This window comes from Eublepharis macularius, chromosome 7 (assembly GCF_028583425.1).
Source record: "Eublepharis macularius isolate TG4126 chromosome 7, MPM_Emac_v1.0, whole genome shotgun sequence".
Taxonomy (NCBI): domain Eukaryota; kingdom Metazoa; phylum Chordata; class Lepidosauria; order Squamata; family Eublepharidae; genus Eublepharis; species Eublepharis macularius.
The window spans coordinates 81976400-81996598 of record NC_072796.1 but is presented as its reverse complement, the minus strand read 5'-3'; the positions used below and the strand labels follow the sequence as shown (position 1 = coordinate 81996598).

At 42.7% G+C, this 20199-nt stretch overlaps 1 protein-coding gene across 3 annotated transcripts in view; it reads left to right on the top strand.

Moving 5' to 3' along the window:
* NOL4 (nucleolar protein 4) overlaps window positions 1-19257 on the top strand; it is a 310646-nt gene extending 291389 nt beyond the window's left edge. For all 3 annotated transcript variants that reach the window (XM_054986049.1, XM_054986048.1, XM_054986047.1), the window contains one exon: window positions 19064-19257. In XM_054986049.1, the coding sequence (XP_054842024.1) occupies window positions 19064-19257 (194 nt within the window). The remainder of the gene's footprint in view (window positions 1-19063) is intronic.
* The last annotated feature ends 942 nt before the right edge of the window (window positions 19258-20199 follow it).

Here is a 20199-nt window from a genome sequence, read left to right as displayed (position 1 = left end):
TCCGTGCACAGATTGATGATTGTCATCTGACTACCATCTATTAAGAACTGTGTGAACTGCAGGTGTTTGAAATGGGATCTGTGGAATCACTTGGCATTTATCTACTATACTAAATGCAGCAGTTGTTATTGGAACCACACTAACTGCTGATGGGGGCCGGCATTTCAGCTTCTGAGTCAGCTGCATGGTGTTTCAACTCTATTCCGAACCGGACACTACTTGTCAGCCTAGACCCAGACCCAGACTGAAATCTTACCCACCACCACAGTTGATTGACAGGTGCCAGAGCATCCTAGGGCTGCTTTGGTGGTTTTGGGGCTGGGACAGCCGGACCTGTTGCTGGTGGGCTGGCGGGAGGCTGCACTGAGGCGAGCCAGGGCAGGTCAGCTATTGGGCTGAGCCGGAGGCTGGATGTGAGAGGTCCAGAATCCACAGCCAGAGCTTGGGGCCAGAGTGAGGATCGGAGCAGTGGACTGGCTGTGCAAGCTGGGGCAGGTTGGCAGTTGGGCTGAGCTGGAGGCCAGAGGATCCTGCAGCCAGAAACCAGGGGCCAGAGTGAGCTCAGGATCTGATAGATACGCTGCTTCTTCATGGCCCTCTTGCACCTAGCTGCTGCCCTGTATTCCATCAGAGGGAGGTATGGCAGCCTATTGGAAGGCCTGGATGATGCCGAAGCCCCCAGGGAACATTGAGGAACTTTGGGGGCAGACTACTTTCTCTGGAGGCTTTCAGTGGTGCAGTGGATTAGTGGAGCATGATGAGGCCCCTCTAACTGCTGAGATTACTGTGACTGTCAGCTGCCTCAGGAGGCTTTTAGAAGTACTGATGCTTTTGGGGCTAACAGGAATCTATTTACTATACTACCTTGCCAGGAGTACCCATCAATTGATGGGATCAGTAGGACACTGTCAATTTTTACCCTCTGTTATACTATGTCTAGATGTTGTTCATCAATGTTATTTATTTGTATGTTTGGAGAATTGTGGTGTGACTCCACTGGTTGGCTGACTGGCTTTGACTGGTCTTAAGTAATGATGAAATTGGCCTGCGTTGACTAGGCCAGGGAGTGAATGGAGTACTTGTGGCATACACACAAGTTGGAGAGGGATAATAGATATTGGTGTGTGTTGATGTATTATAGGCAGGGCTTTATTCTGGGGGGAAAGGTGGTGGAACTCAATGGGTTGCCAGCCCAGGGGGCAACTCTTGGTGGGAGATGGTGCCTCTGGTATGACATGTGCACACGCAAAGTGCGCACACGCTCCCAGGGCCAATGATGTCACTTTGAGTCAGCTGGAACAAGGGGGGAATTTTAAAAAGTTTAAATCACCCTCAGTGAAAATGGTCACATGGCTGGTGGCCCCGCCCCCTGATCTCCAGACAGAAGGGAGTTTAGATTGCCCTCTACACTGTGGCATGGAGGGCAATCTAAACTCCCCTCTGTCTGGAGATCAGGGGGCAGAGCCACCAGTCATGTGTCCACTTTCAAGAGGTTCCGGAACTCCATTCTACTGCATTCCAGCTGAAAAAAAGCCCTGATTATAGGAATTATTGTGGGTCTACTGAAGGCATGAGATGGCGATCACTGGTGAGGAGGCTGGCAGGGAGTTGGGGATCCAAGTACTCTGGGGATGGAGCAGGTATGGCAGTGGGGCAAGACTTGGACAGAGAAGGGCATGGAGATATGGTATGTCTCAGTGCCCTTTTAACCTGTGCCCCATCCCAAGGTATGTTGGTTGTGGCGCTAGGAAAATCAGTCCTTCTCTGACACTGATGTTGTGTAATGCCAGGTCCATTAACAATAAGACTAGGGCACTGCATGAGTTTTTTTCAGTGAACAATATGGACCTGGTATGTGTGACTGAGACCTGGGTAAGAGAGGGTGATATGGTTGCCCTGAAAGAACTGACGCCCCACCTCCAGGGTTCTTGGACCTTCATCAGTCCCAGGCACGTGGCAGTGCTCATGTTCAGCAGTGCTCATTCGGGAGTCTTTCTCCATCAAGCTGCTTCCTGCCTCAAAGATCTCTGGTATTGTGTGGACCTGGCATGGGATGCTAAAGAGAGTTTGGCTATTCTTCTGGTGTACTGACTGCCTAGAGCACCAGCAGATACCCTACCGAGCCTGTTAGAGGCGGTGGCCAGCTGGGCCTTGCGATACTCCAAGCTTTTGGTATTGGGGGAATTCAATGTCCATGCTGAGGATTCCGCCACCTCCAGGCTACAGACCTGGTGTCATCCATGGCAGCACTGTGACACTTTCAATTTGTATCATCACCCACACATCAAGTGGGACACATGCTGAATCTGATCTTTGGAATGGGGATTCAGGTGGACCTAGACATGGTTGACGTGGTGCTGCGGTCAGACCACTTCGTCCTGAAGGCTTGTCTGGATGCACCAGCCCCACCTCATGCATGGGCAGTGAGCGTATTTTTGCTTACTCACAAAGATTGAAGAATCCTACTGGTTTCCAAAATGCTCTGTGGGATCCAAAGCCCCCTAGAGGTTTGTTGGATGTGCTAGTGGAGGATTGGCATGCCTGTCTCTCCAAAGCCATCGACGAAATCACTCACCATCTCTCTCTTTGCTCCCGTGCCTGGTTAGCCCCTTGGTACACTGAGGAGCTATGATGGATGAAGCAGGAGTTGAGATGGCTTGAGCTAGTGTGGAGGTGGAAGAGGGACGAAGAGGCAAGAACATTTTTTTTAAATCAATATATCTTTATTTTAAAAAATTATAACAATAAACTGTTAAACTATATACAATCATGAATTTGCAGTCATACAGGAAGTTAATACTAAAATATGTTAATTAATCCATACATCAAAATTAATAAACACATCAAAATTAATAATAAAAAATTAAAAATTAAAAAAAATTAATAAACACATAACATGTCATAACAATTGAGTGCATTTTAAAGCAGTTTAGAGGGTCATATCTGAGCATATATCTGAACAAATATAAGGAGAAAGTACTTGTAAATTCTAACATATTAAATTGACAGATTACTTATATATTTGCATATGTATGAAAGAGTTTAAGACCAGGTAAGGAACTATTATTTTCGAGGTATTTAAAGAAAGGAAACCATTTCTCAATAAGGTTGGATGTTCTTGGAAAATTTTCTACTTGGTATATTTTATCATATAACTTTTCTGATATATAATAGTCCCAGATTTTTTTGTGCCAGTTATCAATTGAGGGCGTAGACTTGGATTTCCAAAAGGTAGCTATTGCGCTCTTTGCGGCTACTAGTAGGGTGGCTATTAGGTCTCTTCTTATTGTTGAAATTTGGTCTTGGTATTTGTCCCATTGGTCCAATAGAATAATTTCTGGCATCAAGGGGATTTCATATCCTGTTATTTTCTGAATTTCCTTTAGCACTGCTTTCCAAAATGATTCAATATGTTTACATCTCCACCAACGATGGGCAAAGTTCCCTTCCTCCCCACAATTTTTCCAGCAGTTAGGTGGAGATGTGAAAGAAATCTGGGAAAGTTTCTTTGGTGTTATATACCATCTGTTAATTAATTTATAAGTTTGTATTTTGGTAACAATAGATTTTGAAGTATTAATGTTGGATGACCATATTCGATCCCATCTATCAGTGGATTTTTCAATTTGGCAATCTTGAAACCATTGGTCCTGATACTTCCATGTTCTAGTTGTTTGGGTAGATAGTATTATATTATATGTTTTAGATATCATTCCCTTGCTACGATTCGAAGCTGAATCTATTAGATTCTCAAATTCTGATTTGGGAGTGTCAAGTAATCTATTCAGGTCAATGTGGTCAGCTAGATTCTGTAATTGAAGGTTTCTAAACTAGGGATTTTTTTTATTCATTATGCATTCTATTTCTGATTTTTCAGAAATAGGGGGTGATGCTCTTCCTGATGCTGTTTAACATCTATATGCACCCCCTCGCCCAGCTGGTGCAGAGTTTCAGGTTGAGCTGTCATCAAAATGCTGACGACACCCAACTTTATCTGTTGATGAATGGCCTGCCGGACTCTGCCCCAAATAGTCCGTCCAGGACTTTGGAGGTCATGACTGGGTGGTTAAAACAGAGTCGGCTGAAGTTGAACCCTACAAAGACCGCAGGCTGCCAGGAATGTTGATCCAGCTCCCAGCCCTCGGTGGAGCATTTCTAGAGCCACTGCCGATGGTAAGGAGTCTGGGTGTCATTCTGGATACCACCTTGTCAGTGGAGGCCCAGGTTATGGCAGTTGCTAGGTCTGCATTCTTTTACATTCATCAGGCAGGCAGCTTGCCCTCTACCTGTCAGCCAGTGATCTAGCAACAGTGATCCATGCAATGGTCACTTCCAGATTGGATTACTGGAACTTGCTCTATGCTGGACAACCTTTGTGCCTGCTCCAGAAGTTACAGCTGGTCCAGAATGTGGCAGTGCATGGCTTGACCAGGACTCCTTTCCAGTCACATATTATACCTGTTCTGCGCCAGCAGCTCTGGCTCCCAGTGAAATTCCAGGGCAGGTTCAAGGTTCTGGTTTTAATCTTCAAAGCCCTGAGCAGACTGGGACCAACATACCTGCAGGACCATCTCTCACCCTAAATTCCCTGGAGGTTGCTCCAATCAGCAGATAAACAGCTACTGGTGATCCCTGGCCCAAGGTTCAGCTTGCCTCAACTAGAGCCAGGCCTTTTTTGATCCTGGCACCTACCAAGTGGAACTCTCTGTCTGTGGAGGCTCAGTCTCAGCAAGATCTATCATCTTTCCACTGGGTCTGTAAGACGGAGATGTTTTACCAGATTTATGGGGACTGAGGTAGGCGAATCACCCAACCAGCCCTCCCAGTGTGTGTGTGTGTGGGGGGGGGGGTTATGTGCCCTGACCTGTATTTTTATTTATTTATTTATTTATTTATTCAATTTATATACCGCCCATCCCCAGGGGCTCTGGGCGGTGAACAGTTAAAATCGATAAAAACAAAAACTAAAATCAATATACAAATAATAAAACAAATTAACAAGGTGCAGTGGTGGGGAGAACCTTCCCCACCCCAAAGGTATTTATTAGAGTTTGCCACTCTGGCCCGTGGATCATAAGGATGTTGATGTGGGGTGCAAGGTGGGTTGCCTTCATATATTTTAATGATATTTGTATGATTGTTTTAAATTTAATTATTTAATTATTTTATTACTTGTTGTTTTATTGTATTTATGTCCATGTGTTGTGAATCCGCTCTGAGCCCGCATGCATTTGGAGAGAGGACTCCAAATTAAATTTAATAAATTAATAAATAAATAATATTTTCCAAATACAGTTAATAAACATATCAAATGATCAACAGAAGACCATACACATTTCAGCCCAAGGGCCTTCCTCAGTGATCAATAATACGCACTTTTACAAAAAACAAACATGGTAACTGCACTCACACAAGGGGGTCCACTGCCTGCTGTAATAATTTACATTACACTACACAATATATGAGATGATAACATCAAGGCAGAATTGATACATATTGGTTTCTTATGTAGCCTGACATTCAGGCCCTATGTTTTTAATTTTATTATTGTGTACACTGTATAGTAAATATTTATTTTGAATATATTTTAATTGTTATATCTTGACCCTTGTAGCATCTACAGTATATATCAGGTTCAGTTTTGGGGTCCCCCTCTTTCTTTGTTTGACCGTGCTTACCACATTACCATGATCCTTTACATTTGGCCCTTGATCTATTCTGACTTGACAGGACCATAAAGTTGTTTCACACTATACCTAAAATATGATAGAACACTGGAAGATAAATGATGGGGGGGGGTGCTGCCATGCTGTCAACATGGTGGTCAGTGTTATGTTTTAGTCATAGCCTCCTACACCAGTGATTTGTCTTCTTCCTAAAACATGGGGTAGGGAGGTCTTTGGTTTTGTTAATGGTACGATGAAGGAATGAGGGATGACCTTATTTCTTTTCTCTATTTTTTTAACTAATAAAGGTGGGAAAACGAGAAAGTCACTCAATCTCCATTTTCCAACTAAAACCGTTAACCTTGAGTTGAAGGATGAAGGAGAAGTTAAACTGAAGCCAAAGCCAGAGTCTCAATAAAGAAAATGAAGGGATCCCAGTCTTTAACCAAACTACTCCTGGTGGAATACTGATCTGGAAAGACTTCAGTGACCATATGGAACTGTGCACAGCGCACAGCCCTGCTATCTCTGCTCATTTTACATTGGGTTAAGTCTTTTCTGAGGAAAATGAAGCATCTCCTGGTGGTCCTTGAGGCATTCGCTTAGGTTGACTTCTACAGTCACAATTGGCTTGTGGTCACACCTAACTGAAGGACAGCAGCAGCAGCAGAAGGCCACTGAATGGGCAGCAACCTTGTCCACATGCTTGGGTCCTCCTCATCCTAATGTATATAACATGAGCCTTAGTGCCAGCTGGGGATTTGGAGCCCTCTTCCTCTTTAACCCATGTGAAATTCACCCATCCTGCACAGTGGTGGCCACCAGCCACAGGCATTTCCTTGCATTGTGTGTAACAGGACACAGAAAGGGAAAGATCAACCTTTGATTTATTTCACAAGAAGAGAAGTAGAGGGATGACCCTCACTTTTCTCTATTTTTTACTAGTAAAAGTGGGAGATTGGGTAGTCATTACAGCTGGCAAACTAGCTTTAATTAGTAAAAGGCAGACAAGGCAGAGTCCAAAATTACCTACAAGCTCCTTCTGTGGCAAACATCCAGCAGCATTTCTAAAGTTTACATACTTTCACCCTAAAACAGTGTTGATGCTTATTTGAATGTCTATCTGTTGTGCACCAGCTGCTAAAGGCGTAAAGCCTCTGTTAGGAAAAAAGGTAACCCTGCTCAAATATAAATGCTTTTGCTACCTTCCAGACTGACATCTTCATACATCTTAAGACTCCTAATACACAGGAATTTAAAAAGTACATCAAACCAGCATTGCCTGAAGAAGCTACTCTCCTCTGTGATTTGATCACACATTCATTGGGCTTTATTCTTCCTTTGTTCTTTCTATAAGAGTCAATTCCTGGAATTTCCTTTGACTGGAGCAATTCATTGATCTTTTCAGAAGAAAGGAGGTTTGCTTGCATGAAAACATAAGCAGAAAGATTCATTTAAAGTGTTCCCAAAATGTCTCCATGGCAGATTTTACTGTTGGAAGCTGAGGCAGACGATATTCATAATTCATTGCTTTCTGTGAACATTATGGCTGGACTCATATGAAATAACAGCCCATGGTATGCCAATGTGGGAATGAGTCTGGGGAATCTTCAGACCAGCTCACTCCCTCTTTGCTTGCATGTGCCTTATTTCATAGAAATCCATAACTTGTCATTTTGTCCAGATCATACAGTCTGGTTTATTCTCTCTGTCCTCCAAATCAGGATTCCAAACCACAGTTAGCAGAAAGAACAAATCACATATAGTGACTGAAGTGAAACAATAAACTATGGTTGGCTACAAAAGTGGACGTACATAATTTCCTAAATGTACCCATGTAGAGGAGGGAAGGGTAGAATGTTTGCCCAATGATTGTTCCCTTAATAACCATAGTTTTTTGTTATGCATGATGCATGGCTGTATATCACTTGGACAAAGCTCCATTGTATTCTAGTGTAATCATTGGGCCCAAGTACTTCATTGTTACTCTAGTGCTGCTCTGTAAATACCTTTAAGAATAAGTTGAGAAGACTAGCTGGGTTCCATTCCCTTCTAAAAGCAGCTCAACGCAGCTTTAGCAATTGAAACCATATTCATAATGTAAAATGGATGGGGCAGTCTCAAAAATCTGAAAAGAGCTGGTACCAGTAAGACAACATATCTTTTCCAGGAGTCTGTAATTGAAATATTCTGTGGTAAATCTTTTAAATTATTTCATCCTAATGCCAACTTTGGTCATTATGGTTGTGTTCCAACTATCTATTTGAGGGAAGTGAGCAGTTCACAGGCGGGTTGGGAGCCCCATATACAGAGAGGAGCAAGAGTAACAACAGTGCACAATGTTTTGGGTTCACCCTTAGCCAAATAGTACTTAAAGAGCAATATAGGGAAATGGACTTTTGAGACACACTACAGGGTGATATTGAAGTGCATTTCCCAAGGCAAAACTCATCCTATGGATTCTCAACAGCAACAGTGATGTAAACAGAATGACATCAGGAGTAGAGGTGGGCACGAACAGCAATACGAACAAAAAAAAAGCCATGAACAGCCTAATCTGCTGTTCGTGAACAAGCTGTTCGTGAGGCTTCATTCTAAAAGAACAGGTGGTCGTTGCAAGCCTCATTTGTTGCTGTTCGTTGCTGTTCGTCAAGCCAGACAGTCTGGCACCTGCAATCAGTTCCCTTGGCAATGTAGGCAGGGATTGTCTGAACTCTGTCTGAACTCCTGCTGTTGCCCTGGAAACCCCAATCTAAGCCCAATTTAGCTAGATAGGCAGGTCTTCCTTTCAAGTGTGGAGCTCCAAATTTGTTACAAGAGAGCAAAGACCAGGGGGGAGGAGGAGGGCTCCCAGCTCTGGCTTTCAGTCTTTGCAGACAGTGGAGAGGGAGAGACAGCTGCTGTTGGCATTTTGATAGAGAGAGTGCATTGGAGCTTGAATTTTCTTTGTGTGTGGTGGGATAGGGATCTACCCCTTTGGGTTCCAGGGCTGCTGCCAGGCTCTGGGGCCAAGCTATTATTTATTATTGGTACCTTTCCTGGTGCCTGCTCAGGTCAGGTTTCTGGGAGTGGTGCAGTAGGGATCTTGACCAAACTTGGATGATGGCTGGAGGAGAGCCTGCTGGCCCCCAAGAACATCCAACCATGTGTTCGTGAACAGGTCATGTTCCTAAATGTTCACGAGTCCCTGTTCATGGATGGCAACGAACAGTGAACATCATGTTCAGGTTTTTTTCTGTTCATGCCTATCTCTAATCAGTAGTAGAACTCCACAGAGCAACTCCTTAACCCCACAGTAACAAGAAGAAACAGAAGGAAAACTCTTGAGGAAATCTTAAAAGTCTTCCACGGGCCTAGCCCATGACAAATACCCCCAGCCCCATGCATGGTATTCATATCAGAACTGAAAGAAACCCATGAGGGCTACAGCCCAGTGGAATAGTACAACAAGACTACTGCACAGGAAATCCCAAATTAGATCCCTGGTTAGAATCTCATGAGGGAAAGGCATCTCTGCTTCCATTTTAAGCCTTTATTATTACAAAATATAATATTTAGTGATCTTAATATCAACAGAAAATCATACCATCCATTATAACTACATAGAACATTAAAGGAGAGCAATTACATGAGCCCAAAATAGTATCTTACCCAAAGGCATGAAGATCACAGGCAACAAGCCCCTTCTAAGAAGAAGCTCTCGATCAAGTTATCCTGTCATTCTTAAGGGTTTCAGAACCTTTTCTTAACAAAAGCTGTCTATCCTGCTTTAAAGGCTCAAATTGTTGGCTAATGGTTAAGTGGCTTGGCTGCAAATCAGCACTCTACTGGTTCAAATCCCAGTACTGCCATGAGCTCAGTAGGTGGTTTTGGGTAAGCCACTACTCTCAGCCCCAGCTCCATAGCTGTATTGTGGGGATAATGATAACACTAACTTGTTCACCACTCTGGATGAGGCACTAATCTGTCTAGAAGAGCAGTATATAAGCACAGTTATTATTATTACATCAAACACAGTTATCCATATTTGAAATCTTGAAACATGTAACAACAGTTAGTTCATTCTTGCTACTTCTTGTTTTAACAAAGTCTATGTAGAATTAGTGATTACGAATTTCTCATACGTCTGAATATCTTTTGGCCCGCCACCAATGCAACTGTTCTTGATTAATGTTGCCAGCCTCTATGAAGTTAGACATTCTTGCCATTCTCAGAGTCTCTCTACACAAGACATTTTACACAGGGTCGCTCAAGTGAAAGATCTTACACTGGTTCTCCCATTGTGGATACACATGCACTGCTAGGAAGACACTTGAATATAAGACCACACAGAAAGTAAGTCACATGAGGGTCCCTGTGTTGGACGTCTTGTGTAGAGAGACTCTAAGATATTCCCTGCACCTGGGCCTTGTTACAGTGTATGCATTAGTATGAGTTAGATGGTTCTTCTAATCTACACATGGCAGTACAACTGTTTGCTTTACAAGTACAACTGTTTGTTTGCTTTGCAACTATTGCTTTATGCTCTGTTCCAAGGTTGTTCTGTTCTAGGCCTCTCAGCTCCATTTGTGGCATATCTACCTATGTGGCTGGGATAGCCTTGTTTCTGTGCACAAAAGTATCTTGATTTACTTTCTTAGTCATATCCAGCAACTGTTCCCCTATAATCCAGGGGTTTTTTTCTGGGAAAAGAGGTGGTGGAACTCACTGGGTACCATGTGAGAGCGTGCTTTGCCTTGGACTGTGTGATGATGTCACTTCTGGGAACTGATGTCTTCATGCAGGCTGTGGCCGCCCCAGGAGTGCTCCAGCGCTCCATGGGAGGCCCGATTCGGGCCTGAATCGGCCTGGAACATGCTGCTGCCATGCAGAAAAGCACTCTCCTGCCTGGAAGTGGCCCGATCCTGGCCGTTGGGGCTCAAATCAGGCCAGAAACAGCCCAGGTTGGGCCCAAATTGGCCTTGAACAGGCCACTGCCACGTGGGAGAGCACTCCCCCACCCAGCAGCAGCTCGATCCTGGCAGTTTGAGGCCCACATTGAGCTGAATCAAGCCCAAAATATCCCGGATTGGCCCTGAATTGCCCTGGAATGGGCTGCTGCAACGTGGGAGAGCACGCCCTTGCTTGGCAGCAGCCTGATCCTACCCATTTCAGGCCTAGATTAGGGTGAATTGGGCCCACAATGGCCCAGATCGGGCCTGAATCAGCCTAGAACGGGCTACTGCCATACAGGAGAACACTTCCTTGCCCAGCAGTGACCAGATCCTGGCTATTTGGGGGGCAAATTGGGCCAAATCAGGCCCAAAATGGCCTGGATCAGGCCTGAAACAGCCTGGAATGGGCTGCTGCCCTGTGGGAGAGCACTCCTTCTTGGTAGTGGCCCAATCCTGGTTGTTTTGGGCCCATGGGGGCACCCTGATGAGCCCATCTTGGGGTGAAGCTTTCCCCACCTCCCCGAAGGAGCAGAGGGGGGAGGCGCCTGGCATGGGTCAGCATGCCATTCCCACACCCTCCTGCCACATGTGCTTTCCTCCCTTTGCCAGCCTACCGGGATCCAAAAGTATCCTGCAGTCCCTCCAGCCATTTCCTCCACACAAACTGATATCTGGAGATCAGGGGGCGCAGCCACCAGTCATGTGGGTATTTTTGAGAGGTGCCGGAATGCTGTTCCACTGTGTTCTGGCTGAAAAAAAGCTTTGGTTTTAGCTATATCCCTGACAACAAATGTACTGGTATGTATCTATTGGTGGAATGTTAGGTGGCATGGTATACTCTGATCTTGTCAGATCTTGGAAGCCAAGCAGGGTCAATACTTGGATGGGGGACTACCAACGAAGATTCTGCAGAGGAAGGCGACGGCAAGCCCCCTCTGCTTCTCACTTGCTTTAACAGACTCTTGTGGAGGGTCGCCATATGTTGATTGCAACTTGAAGGCACATACACACACATATCTAGTGGTATTGCACTCTTACGGGCTGCAGTATTGGTCAGAATCCTATCCTCTGTTATGGAAGTGGGATGAAAATGAAGAAGGTGGGACATACTTTTCAGGAACTCTCCATTGACTACAAAGGGGATGTTTTAATTTTCACCGAATGTTTTGCAGGTACAAAGTTATAACATCACAGGGATCATGAATGAAGTCTGGGTTAGCACATATTGCCTCCTAACTTGGCCCTCAGTGTTCTTACCCCTTTGTTCTGATGGTGTTCTATTGGCATATGGGTTCAACTGGTAATAGCCACCTGCCAGCTCAAAGGAGTTGCTGCGTTGGCATAAATATACTTTTACTCTGAGATTTAGGTCTAAACCTGTCTAACTTAACATGTGTATCTTGAATTTGGGATTGTGATTAACTGCTCTTCTATGCAAGAAACAATTTAAAAAACAAATATATAATGTGCTTAAAACAATAACAGTTATAAAAAGTGACAAGCAAAGTATGGTCCTTAGGTGCTAAATGGTTAAATAAAATGTTGGCTGGTGAAACCTTCCCTTTAATAATGTGATTCTTGATGGAAAGATGATCTCTTTGGGATAAAAAGATGAGCATGTACATAATAAAGTTGAAAGTAGAACCCATAAGAAAGAGGCATTTTTTCCTGTAACATTGTGCCTTCATTTCTTTTACACTGGAGGATGTAAAAACATATTGTCTGGCATCCAATAATGGCCATTTCCACACGGCTTACATGTGCTCGTAATGTCCCGGTAGATTGCGCAAAAGATGCGGAAGATCGTGTTTTCTCGCGCGAGATTTCTCGCGCGTTACGAGCACAGGTAAGCCATGTGGAAACGGCCTAGGACTACTTGTAGTAGTCCAGTGAACATTAAATTTTCCTCGTTTTGAACACTTGATTTTCATGCCATGCTCCAGCCTGTTTCTGGAACGCCTCTCCATTTTGAGAACTAGTTTTACTAGTTTCCTTGGATTTTGTCCATTGTTTTTTTAAAATTATTTTTATTAATTTTTCATAAACAAACAGCATATTAAACAGTGAATGTAGTAAAAATAACAGATTATTAATTTTGTGATAGTACAATATTAGTGATCAGTTCCTATTAAACTTGATAGATTAGTTATACTAGCAGTATAACGATTGCTTAGTTTTTCAAAAGATACTAGAAGCCAGATTAAATAACTGAGTAATACAATTAGCAACAGTGCAACATTTAGTAGGGCTTATAAATTTGTGACTATCTCTCTTAAATTAGTAGTCCTATGAAAAAGGAATTTCTACATTCTTACAAAAACCCTTAAAAAAGAAACCTATCTGTCTGTCTGTCTGTCTGTCTGTCTGTCTGTCTGTCTGTCTGTCTGTCTATAAAATAACAGTGAGAATTTTACCCCCTACCCACCACCCATCTAAAAGGCTATATATTATTAATAATGATATGTTTATACCTCCCCCCTTTTCACCCCACAAAAACTATTGAACTCAGATTAACAACAAATTGCAAGCGATTTACATACCAAATGCTAAACCTAAAAATATGATATACGTACAGCCTCTGAGAGACCCTATGGGAAGTATCCTCCTTTGGGTCTGTTGAACAAAAGTACAACATCAAGGGGCTGTCATTGTTGGAAGCAAGAGAAAACTGGCTCCCCCGCCCCAAAACCTCAATACTGCTGGGTAGCACAAACTGCTTGTTACACTTTAAACTATGATTTCTTAGTTTTGATTGTTTCCCCTTCCCCACTTATACAGCTTTTAAGGAAAGAAAAAAAATCAGTGTTTCTTGACTCTGGAATGCTTTCCATTTTGTGGCTCAGTTGTTTCTAACTGGAATTTTGCTTCCTTTATGAGGAGTAGGTGGCTGAATGAGTTTTCTTTTTTGAGCAGATTTTGATAGGTCAGTTGAGGTAATGTCCAGTTTCTGCAGTAAAGCTTGTCCTGATTCATGGTCTGATGCATAAAGACGTTTGTCTTTAAATTGGACGCAAAGTGTAGAGTATTTGATCCATTTATATTTTATTTTTGCTGCATGTAATGCTTCAGTAGTCAGTTTGAGATCTCTTGTTTAATATCTCCTTGGGAAGATCTGTAAAAATCTGGATTTGGGCTTCATTACACTTAAGCATTTTTGTTCTCTTGCAATCTCCAGAATTCTTTTTCTTGTTTCCCAATCTGGGAACGTAGCTATAATATCCCTTGGAGTTTTCCTGTTTGCTTTTAGGGGTCCCACCCGGTAAGCTTTGGAAGTACTGGAGTGCTTTTGTTTGGCAGCAAAAACTGACTAGCCATTTAGCTAGGAACGAAGATAGATTTAGTTTTGATGTAAATTCCTCATTCACCCCCCTAAATTTAAGATTCTGCTGGCGCACTATTAATTCCAGGCTTATAATTCTTTCATGCATCTCTTCTTTCTCTTGTTGCATAGTGCATATTTCAGATTGCAAAGAGTTAGAAATATCTGGTGCATTATCAGTCTTTTGAATAACATTATTCCTTTTTGCTTGAAGGTCAGTTACCTGATTAGAGAGTGGCTTTATAAGATCTGTCATTTTATTTAAGATATTAAGTTCCATGCTTGCAAACAAAGTTGCTAGATCAGAGTCAGGAGGGGTATTCATTAGAGGTCCTACCTCGTTTCCCATCAGCTGCATTTTGCTTGTGTTGCTTGCTTTCCTTGCAATTGCTTGCTTGGCCTGGGTTGGAGGGAAAAAGTCCTGCAGACGCTTTGCAACTGTGCCATTTTGCTTCTTAGTCTTCTCATTGTGCTTCCCCATGTTGGGGGGTGATTTTCATTAAGTTAAGATGTGGATTTTAGAGGAATTTTGAGCAGGCTGGGACAGAGCTCAGCTCTCAGGCATCCTTCTTCTCAGACGTCAATGCCACACCCCCGATTTTGCCCATTGTTAATTGCCAGGATCAAAATGACTTTACATCTCAGCATAGATTTTAAAATTATATTTTGTGGCTATAAATTATTGTCTTACAATATTAATGACCAAATTAAATGTAATATTTGAATATACTTGAATCTATTGGCTCCCATCAGGCTGTCAAGTATCAAACTGGCAGTCCCATACTAGTAACTGGGGTGGGTTATTACAAAGATAACTCTCATATGGCTTTCCTACTTATGAACTGTCAATGTTTTTATCAGTGAAATAAGCGGCTGTATTATGTATCTGACCAGCATGCTAGAACTCTAGGTAATTGATGCTGCCAATGAGTAATTTATGAGGCAATAACTACCTCATGTTAAATCTTGCAAGTCATTTGTCCAGCGGTGTATTTAATGTCAGATTTACTCAGTAGCTAATATGATAAATGAACACCTAAGTCTTTGAGAGGATTCAGAGTGCTTCTAGCATTTTGAATGATTTAGTTAAAACAAGAGCTACTTAGCTTTCAAAAATATGTGATATCTATGCAGCTTAAATGAATCCATAAACCATAGTCAAGTAACTAGTTACATTATAAATGACTGAGTCACCACACTGATGGCTAGAGAAATGACATTCTCTGAGTATTAAACATGATATGACAGGGAAGATTGCTGAACATCACGTTTAATTTACTGCTATAGAAGAATCTGAACTTCTGTGAAAATGAGCGAATAATCCTGACTTACAAAAACATACAGTAGCAGCTGGTAACTTGTGTCGCTGGTGACTCAGTGTTTGAGCGCATGACCCAGTCACCATGCCCAGCTTCCAACAGAGACAATAAATCAAAGTCCCAGTGTTGTCCCATTGTTACCCATCCACTCTAGTCATCTATCTGTGTAATCCATCTTTGGGTTAAATGACCTCAAGACCAATGATAAAACACACAGAAACAAACCAGGTAACAATGCAATCAGAGGAGAGGCATGACCCATTTACTCTCACTTTTATTTTTATGTCACAATTTGCATTACACAGGGAGACTAAGTTCATAGAGAACTGTGCCAAAACCACTGGTTCTTCAGTCTATGAATTCTCAGGTAACCCAGAAATTAACTTCTGAGTAAGGTTAGGCTACTAGTCCAAACATAAATAATTTGTCATCATTCATGATTAGCAATATACTTAATTACACTCTTTCTCTACTGGGAAACTTCATCTAAGCTGCATTGAGTGTCCCGAAGGCACTCTCCCATGAGATCTGTTCAGTTTTTTACATGGGACAATATCATATACCCTCTTAATCAGATTTCAGTGAGTGGGCATGAGGAAGGCTATTAATTGTATATGCACTTTTCCCATAAGTAAAGCAGTATGCACATTGCTGTCTTGCATAAATAAAATGATAGTGATAATAGGGTACATAACTTGTGTGTTCTTGGTTGTTACCCACTATCCACTGAAAACTGACAGTATTGTTCCCATATGAGATAAGTGTTTATCTGTGCCTTGCAAACTGGTGGTTGGACACTGCCATAAAACAAGGAGGAAGCTTTGCACAAAGAAGTCGAACAAACTACAGTAACAACAATTGATTGTGCCAACTGAACCATAACCGTAAATCCAGTGCTTTTTTTCTAAAAAAATGTTTAGGGGTACTCCCAGTTTGACTCAAGAAAATCACCATTTTATAGTTCAAATCGGAAAAAATAAATGCAGTCAATGGACAAAATTACCAAGAACATGCTCACTCTTCACGTGGTCAACAGAAGATGGGGTCGTGTGCCCACTCTCTACATGGTCTACAGCAGACGCTGTATCACACAACACCGTTGTTGCATCTTTTGTTTTTACAGTCATCATTCACTTTACACTTCTTTGCTGGCTGTGATGATGTAAAATAGTAATTTTCCTACTCATATTGCAATACTGCCATTCAATGAGGTTGTAATGAAATGGTTTCCAGGGGTGAAGTGAGTGCCAGTTGCTGTTGATCTGTCTTTGGAGAAAGGGGAGGAGGTGTTCCCCCTGAGGGTTGATAGGCTGTGGGGCCAGGGAGAGGCCTGCAGGAGTCTTGGTGTGGGACACCCTTCTTCCTGGACTACAACTCCCAGTTGCCCCGGGCCAAGAAAGGGTGGGAAAAATAAGGGGTGGAGCCGGAATTGAGAGACTCAGCCGATCCTGAGGGGGAAAAGGTCAGTTAGGCTCCTTCTTGGTTGAAGAAGGAGAGGCTCTTGCTGCTGGGTGAAACCCAGGTGCCTAGGCCCTAAATGTGGAGGGCCTGGGAGGCAGCAGAAGAGAGTCACCCTTCTTGGTTGAAGAAGGAGAGGCTCCTGCTGCTGGGTGAAACCCGGGTGCCTAGGCTCTAAATGTGGAGGGCCTTGGAGGCAGCACAAAGGAAATAAAAGGTGAACTTTCCCTCAGACCACCACCCGCTTAAGGCAGAGTAAGGAACAGTGTGGTAGGGAAAGCAGACAGCGGTTCTCTTCAGTTTGATTTTCTGCCCTATGAGTTCTGAACAGGGGAGTCTACCCCTATGTGTGGTGCCTTTACGTGCTTTGTATATAGTTATCTGTATATAGTTAATAAATTATACTTTTTTGAATATAAAGAACCTTGTGGTGCTCTGACTACGTAAGCTCCCCCACTTGGCACATTACAGGAAGGGAGGGAGCCCAGGAGAACCTGATCAGGCCAGACCTTGGTGGGTTGCCAATTCTCCAGGGCCCACCCAAAGATTGGGGAATTCACTTCCCAGTAGGGAAATTCAGCCAGAAGTGTCTCACTGCCCCTCAGTCAGGCGGTGTACAATTCAGTGAGTGGTGGCAGTGATGAAGAAGGTAAGCCATGCCCACCAGGGATGGTGGGAGGCGGATAGCGGGGCTAGCAGGCCATTGACGGCGGCTCAGTTGCCCGGACTGAGAGCCAGCACCCGTTCCGCCACAGAGGTTATAGGCCAAACTTTCATCAGTAAAACACCACACTACACAGATTAAACACTTGCTTCCATCTGATACTCAGGAAACACCGTGAAAGGAAATGACGTCAGAAGACTGTCGGTGATGAGAATTATGGGTATTGCCAACCAAGCCCCTCTATAGTGACACGTGCGCACAACCAAAGAGTTTCGGTATAGACAAACTCTTTGCACTCTTTGCGCAAAATGTACACAAATTGGTCACCGCCATCGGGGGTAGCAACAAGACTGACCAATCACCATGCTAGATTTCAACTACCAGAGCTCTAGGTGGCTTAGAGAAGACTTGTTTGTATTTGTCTGCACCCTAACAATCACTGATTATGCCAGCAATCTCAGTGGCATGTTCGATGCTCAAAGACGCTCCTAGTGAGTTTAAATATAACTAAACATCTTTGTTGCCAACATATGCTACATAAAACTTAACAAATCACATAAATATCCATAATACGTTTGGCGTTGGTTTAGCGGGAATTCCAACATTTGAACATTTTTAATTTCTCCTGTTAGATTCACAAAATGTTTAGGGATATGCATACCCCTGCGTAACCCCCAGAAAAAAAGCACTGCGTAAATCTAAGTTAATGTATGTAAAACCCCAAATGAAGCAATCCAAACATATAAAGCAAGCACTAATGGAAAAGTATTTCTTGACCTCCTTTCCGTTTCCTATGCATGTGGTCTGTCCATGAGATCTATATAGCTAATGTCATCATTTGGAGGTAGCTTGGGGGTGCTGGACCTGGGTTTCCTATTGGACAAACAGATGGCAGTGGGGGCCAAGTGTGCCTTTCACTGACTTTGGCTGATGAACCTGCTGCAGGCCTTCCTAGATGGGAAAGATCTTGCCACCATGGTGCCTGCCTCAGTAATATCTAGATGAGATTACTGCAATGAGCTCTACATGGGGCCGCCCCTGAAGACTATCTGGAATCTATAGTTGGAACAGAATGTTGTGGCCAGAATGTTGATTGGAGTGGGTCATAGGAGCCATATTGCTTCAGTTTTGTTCCATCTACACTGGCTTCTAGTTTACTTCCAGACCCAATTCAAGATGATCATATTGACCTTTAAAGTCCTATACAGCCTGGAGCCACCATACCTTAAGAACCACTTATTCCCATATGAACCTACCCATCCACTCTAGCTATCTTTGGGGGCCCTGCATTGAGGGCCCCCACTATCTGAAGAGAGATGGGTGGCAAACCCAAGAAAGGGCTTTCTAGGTTGTGGTGTTGAAACTTTGGAAGTCCATCCTCAAGGAAAATCATCTGTCTCCCTCTATCATTGTGTTCTGCCTGTGGGTGAAGACTTGTTTTGTTTGGCATGCCCCCACTAACTGTTATTGGCCCTACTTGAGTTGTTATGTATGTTTACATGCTTTATTGAATTGTTTAAATATTTTAAATATACACTTTATTTTAAATGCTGTTTTAATGTGGAAATCTTTTAATGTTCAAATGTTTTAATGCTTTGATGTTCATCACATCAGAGATCCTGTTTGGGTGGGAAAGTGCCATAGAAATGTTTTAAATAAATAGATGCCTTGATGTTTCAGTAGTTTTCATTTGTCATTTCCAGGTCCAACTGATCTGAGTATGAAGAGGCAGTTAGCAACCACTTCTGGATCTTCTAGCAGTACCAGCTCCAGACCTCAGCTGAGCCCAACAGAAATCAATGCAGTACGGCAACTGGTTGCAGGATACCGAGAATCGGCTGCATTTTTACTGCGTTCTGCAGATGAACTAGAAAATCTTATTTTGCAGCAGAACTGAGACACGTGGCCATCCTGCTGACCTAGGGTTATCACAGAATTTCCACTAATGGCATTTTGAATTCCCAGAGCAGATCTTTCAGTTACTGCACACTTGTTGACAGGTTAATTACCATAATGCCACACTTTCCTTGATGTTCTTGGTGTGTTAAGGTTCTTCAAGTGAACTTGGATCTCTGATATTTCTGAGATACTTTAATATATCCAGCCTATTGCTTTATGTTTGTTTTTGTGTGTCAGCATCAATAGCAAAAAGTGGCTAGAAATATTAACTTGTTCTAACATGGATGGAAACAGAAGATGCTTGGGGTTCAAAATTGGTCCAAAATCCAAGTGCAATATTAGTGGAACATGCTATTGACTCAGTGGACTCAAAGCTGCATTATATGGCAAAAAATGTTGCCAAATGCCCTGTTGTTAACAGGATGCAATTGCAATGAAATGGATCATGTATTTTAAAGAAAATGTAATTTTTATAGGAAAAAATAAGACAAAATGTTGGTTCTCATTCTAAATTGATCATTTTTACTTTGGTAAATTTGTCACTGGTTTTTCAAATAATGTTCTGAGGAGTTATTTATGAAGTCCTCTTCTCTGAAACTCTACCCCCCTTCACCAATCCACATCCGCTTTACAGGAAGTACCTTTTTGTGTTGAGCAGCTCATTCCTTGGTGGATCCCTACACAAATATCACTGGAACGATGTCCAAAGGAAGCAGACATTTCCTGAATTCACACCGCTCTCACCTCCATTTCATAATGAGTTGCAGCTATATTATCAATTAATGAAGATGTGGGGGTTATTTTTAAAAGACATATCATTAATTTTTAAAGAAGTGATCTCTTACAAGCTCATTTAAACTCCAGGATTGCTGCTGCTGTCTTGTACAAGTCCTTCTGGTAGTGAATGGATATAGATGATTGAATGTGAAGAGGTTGCAAG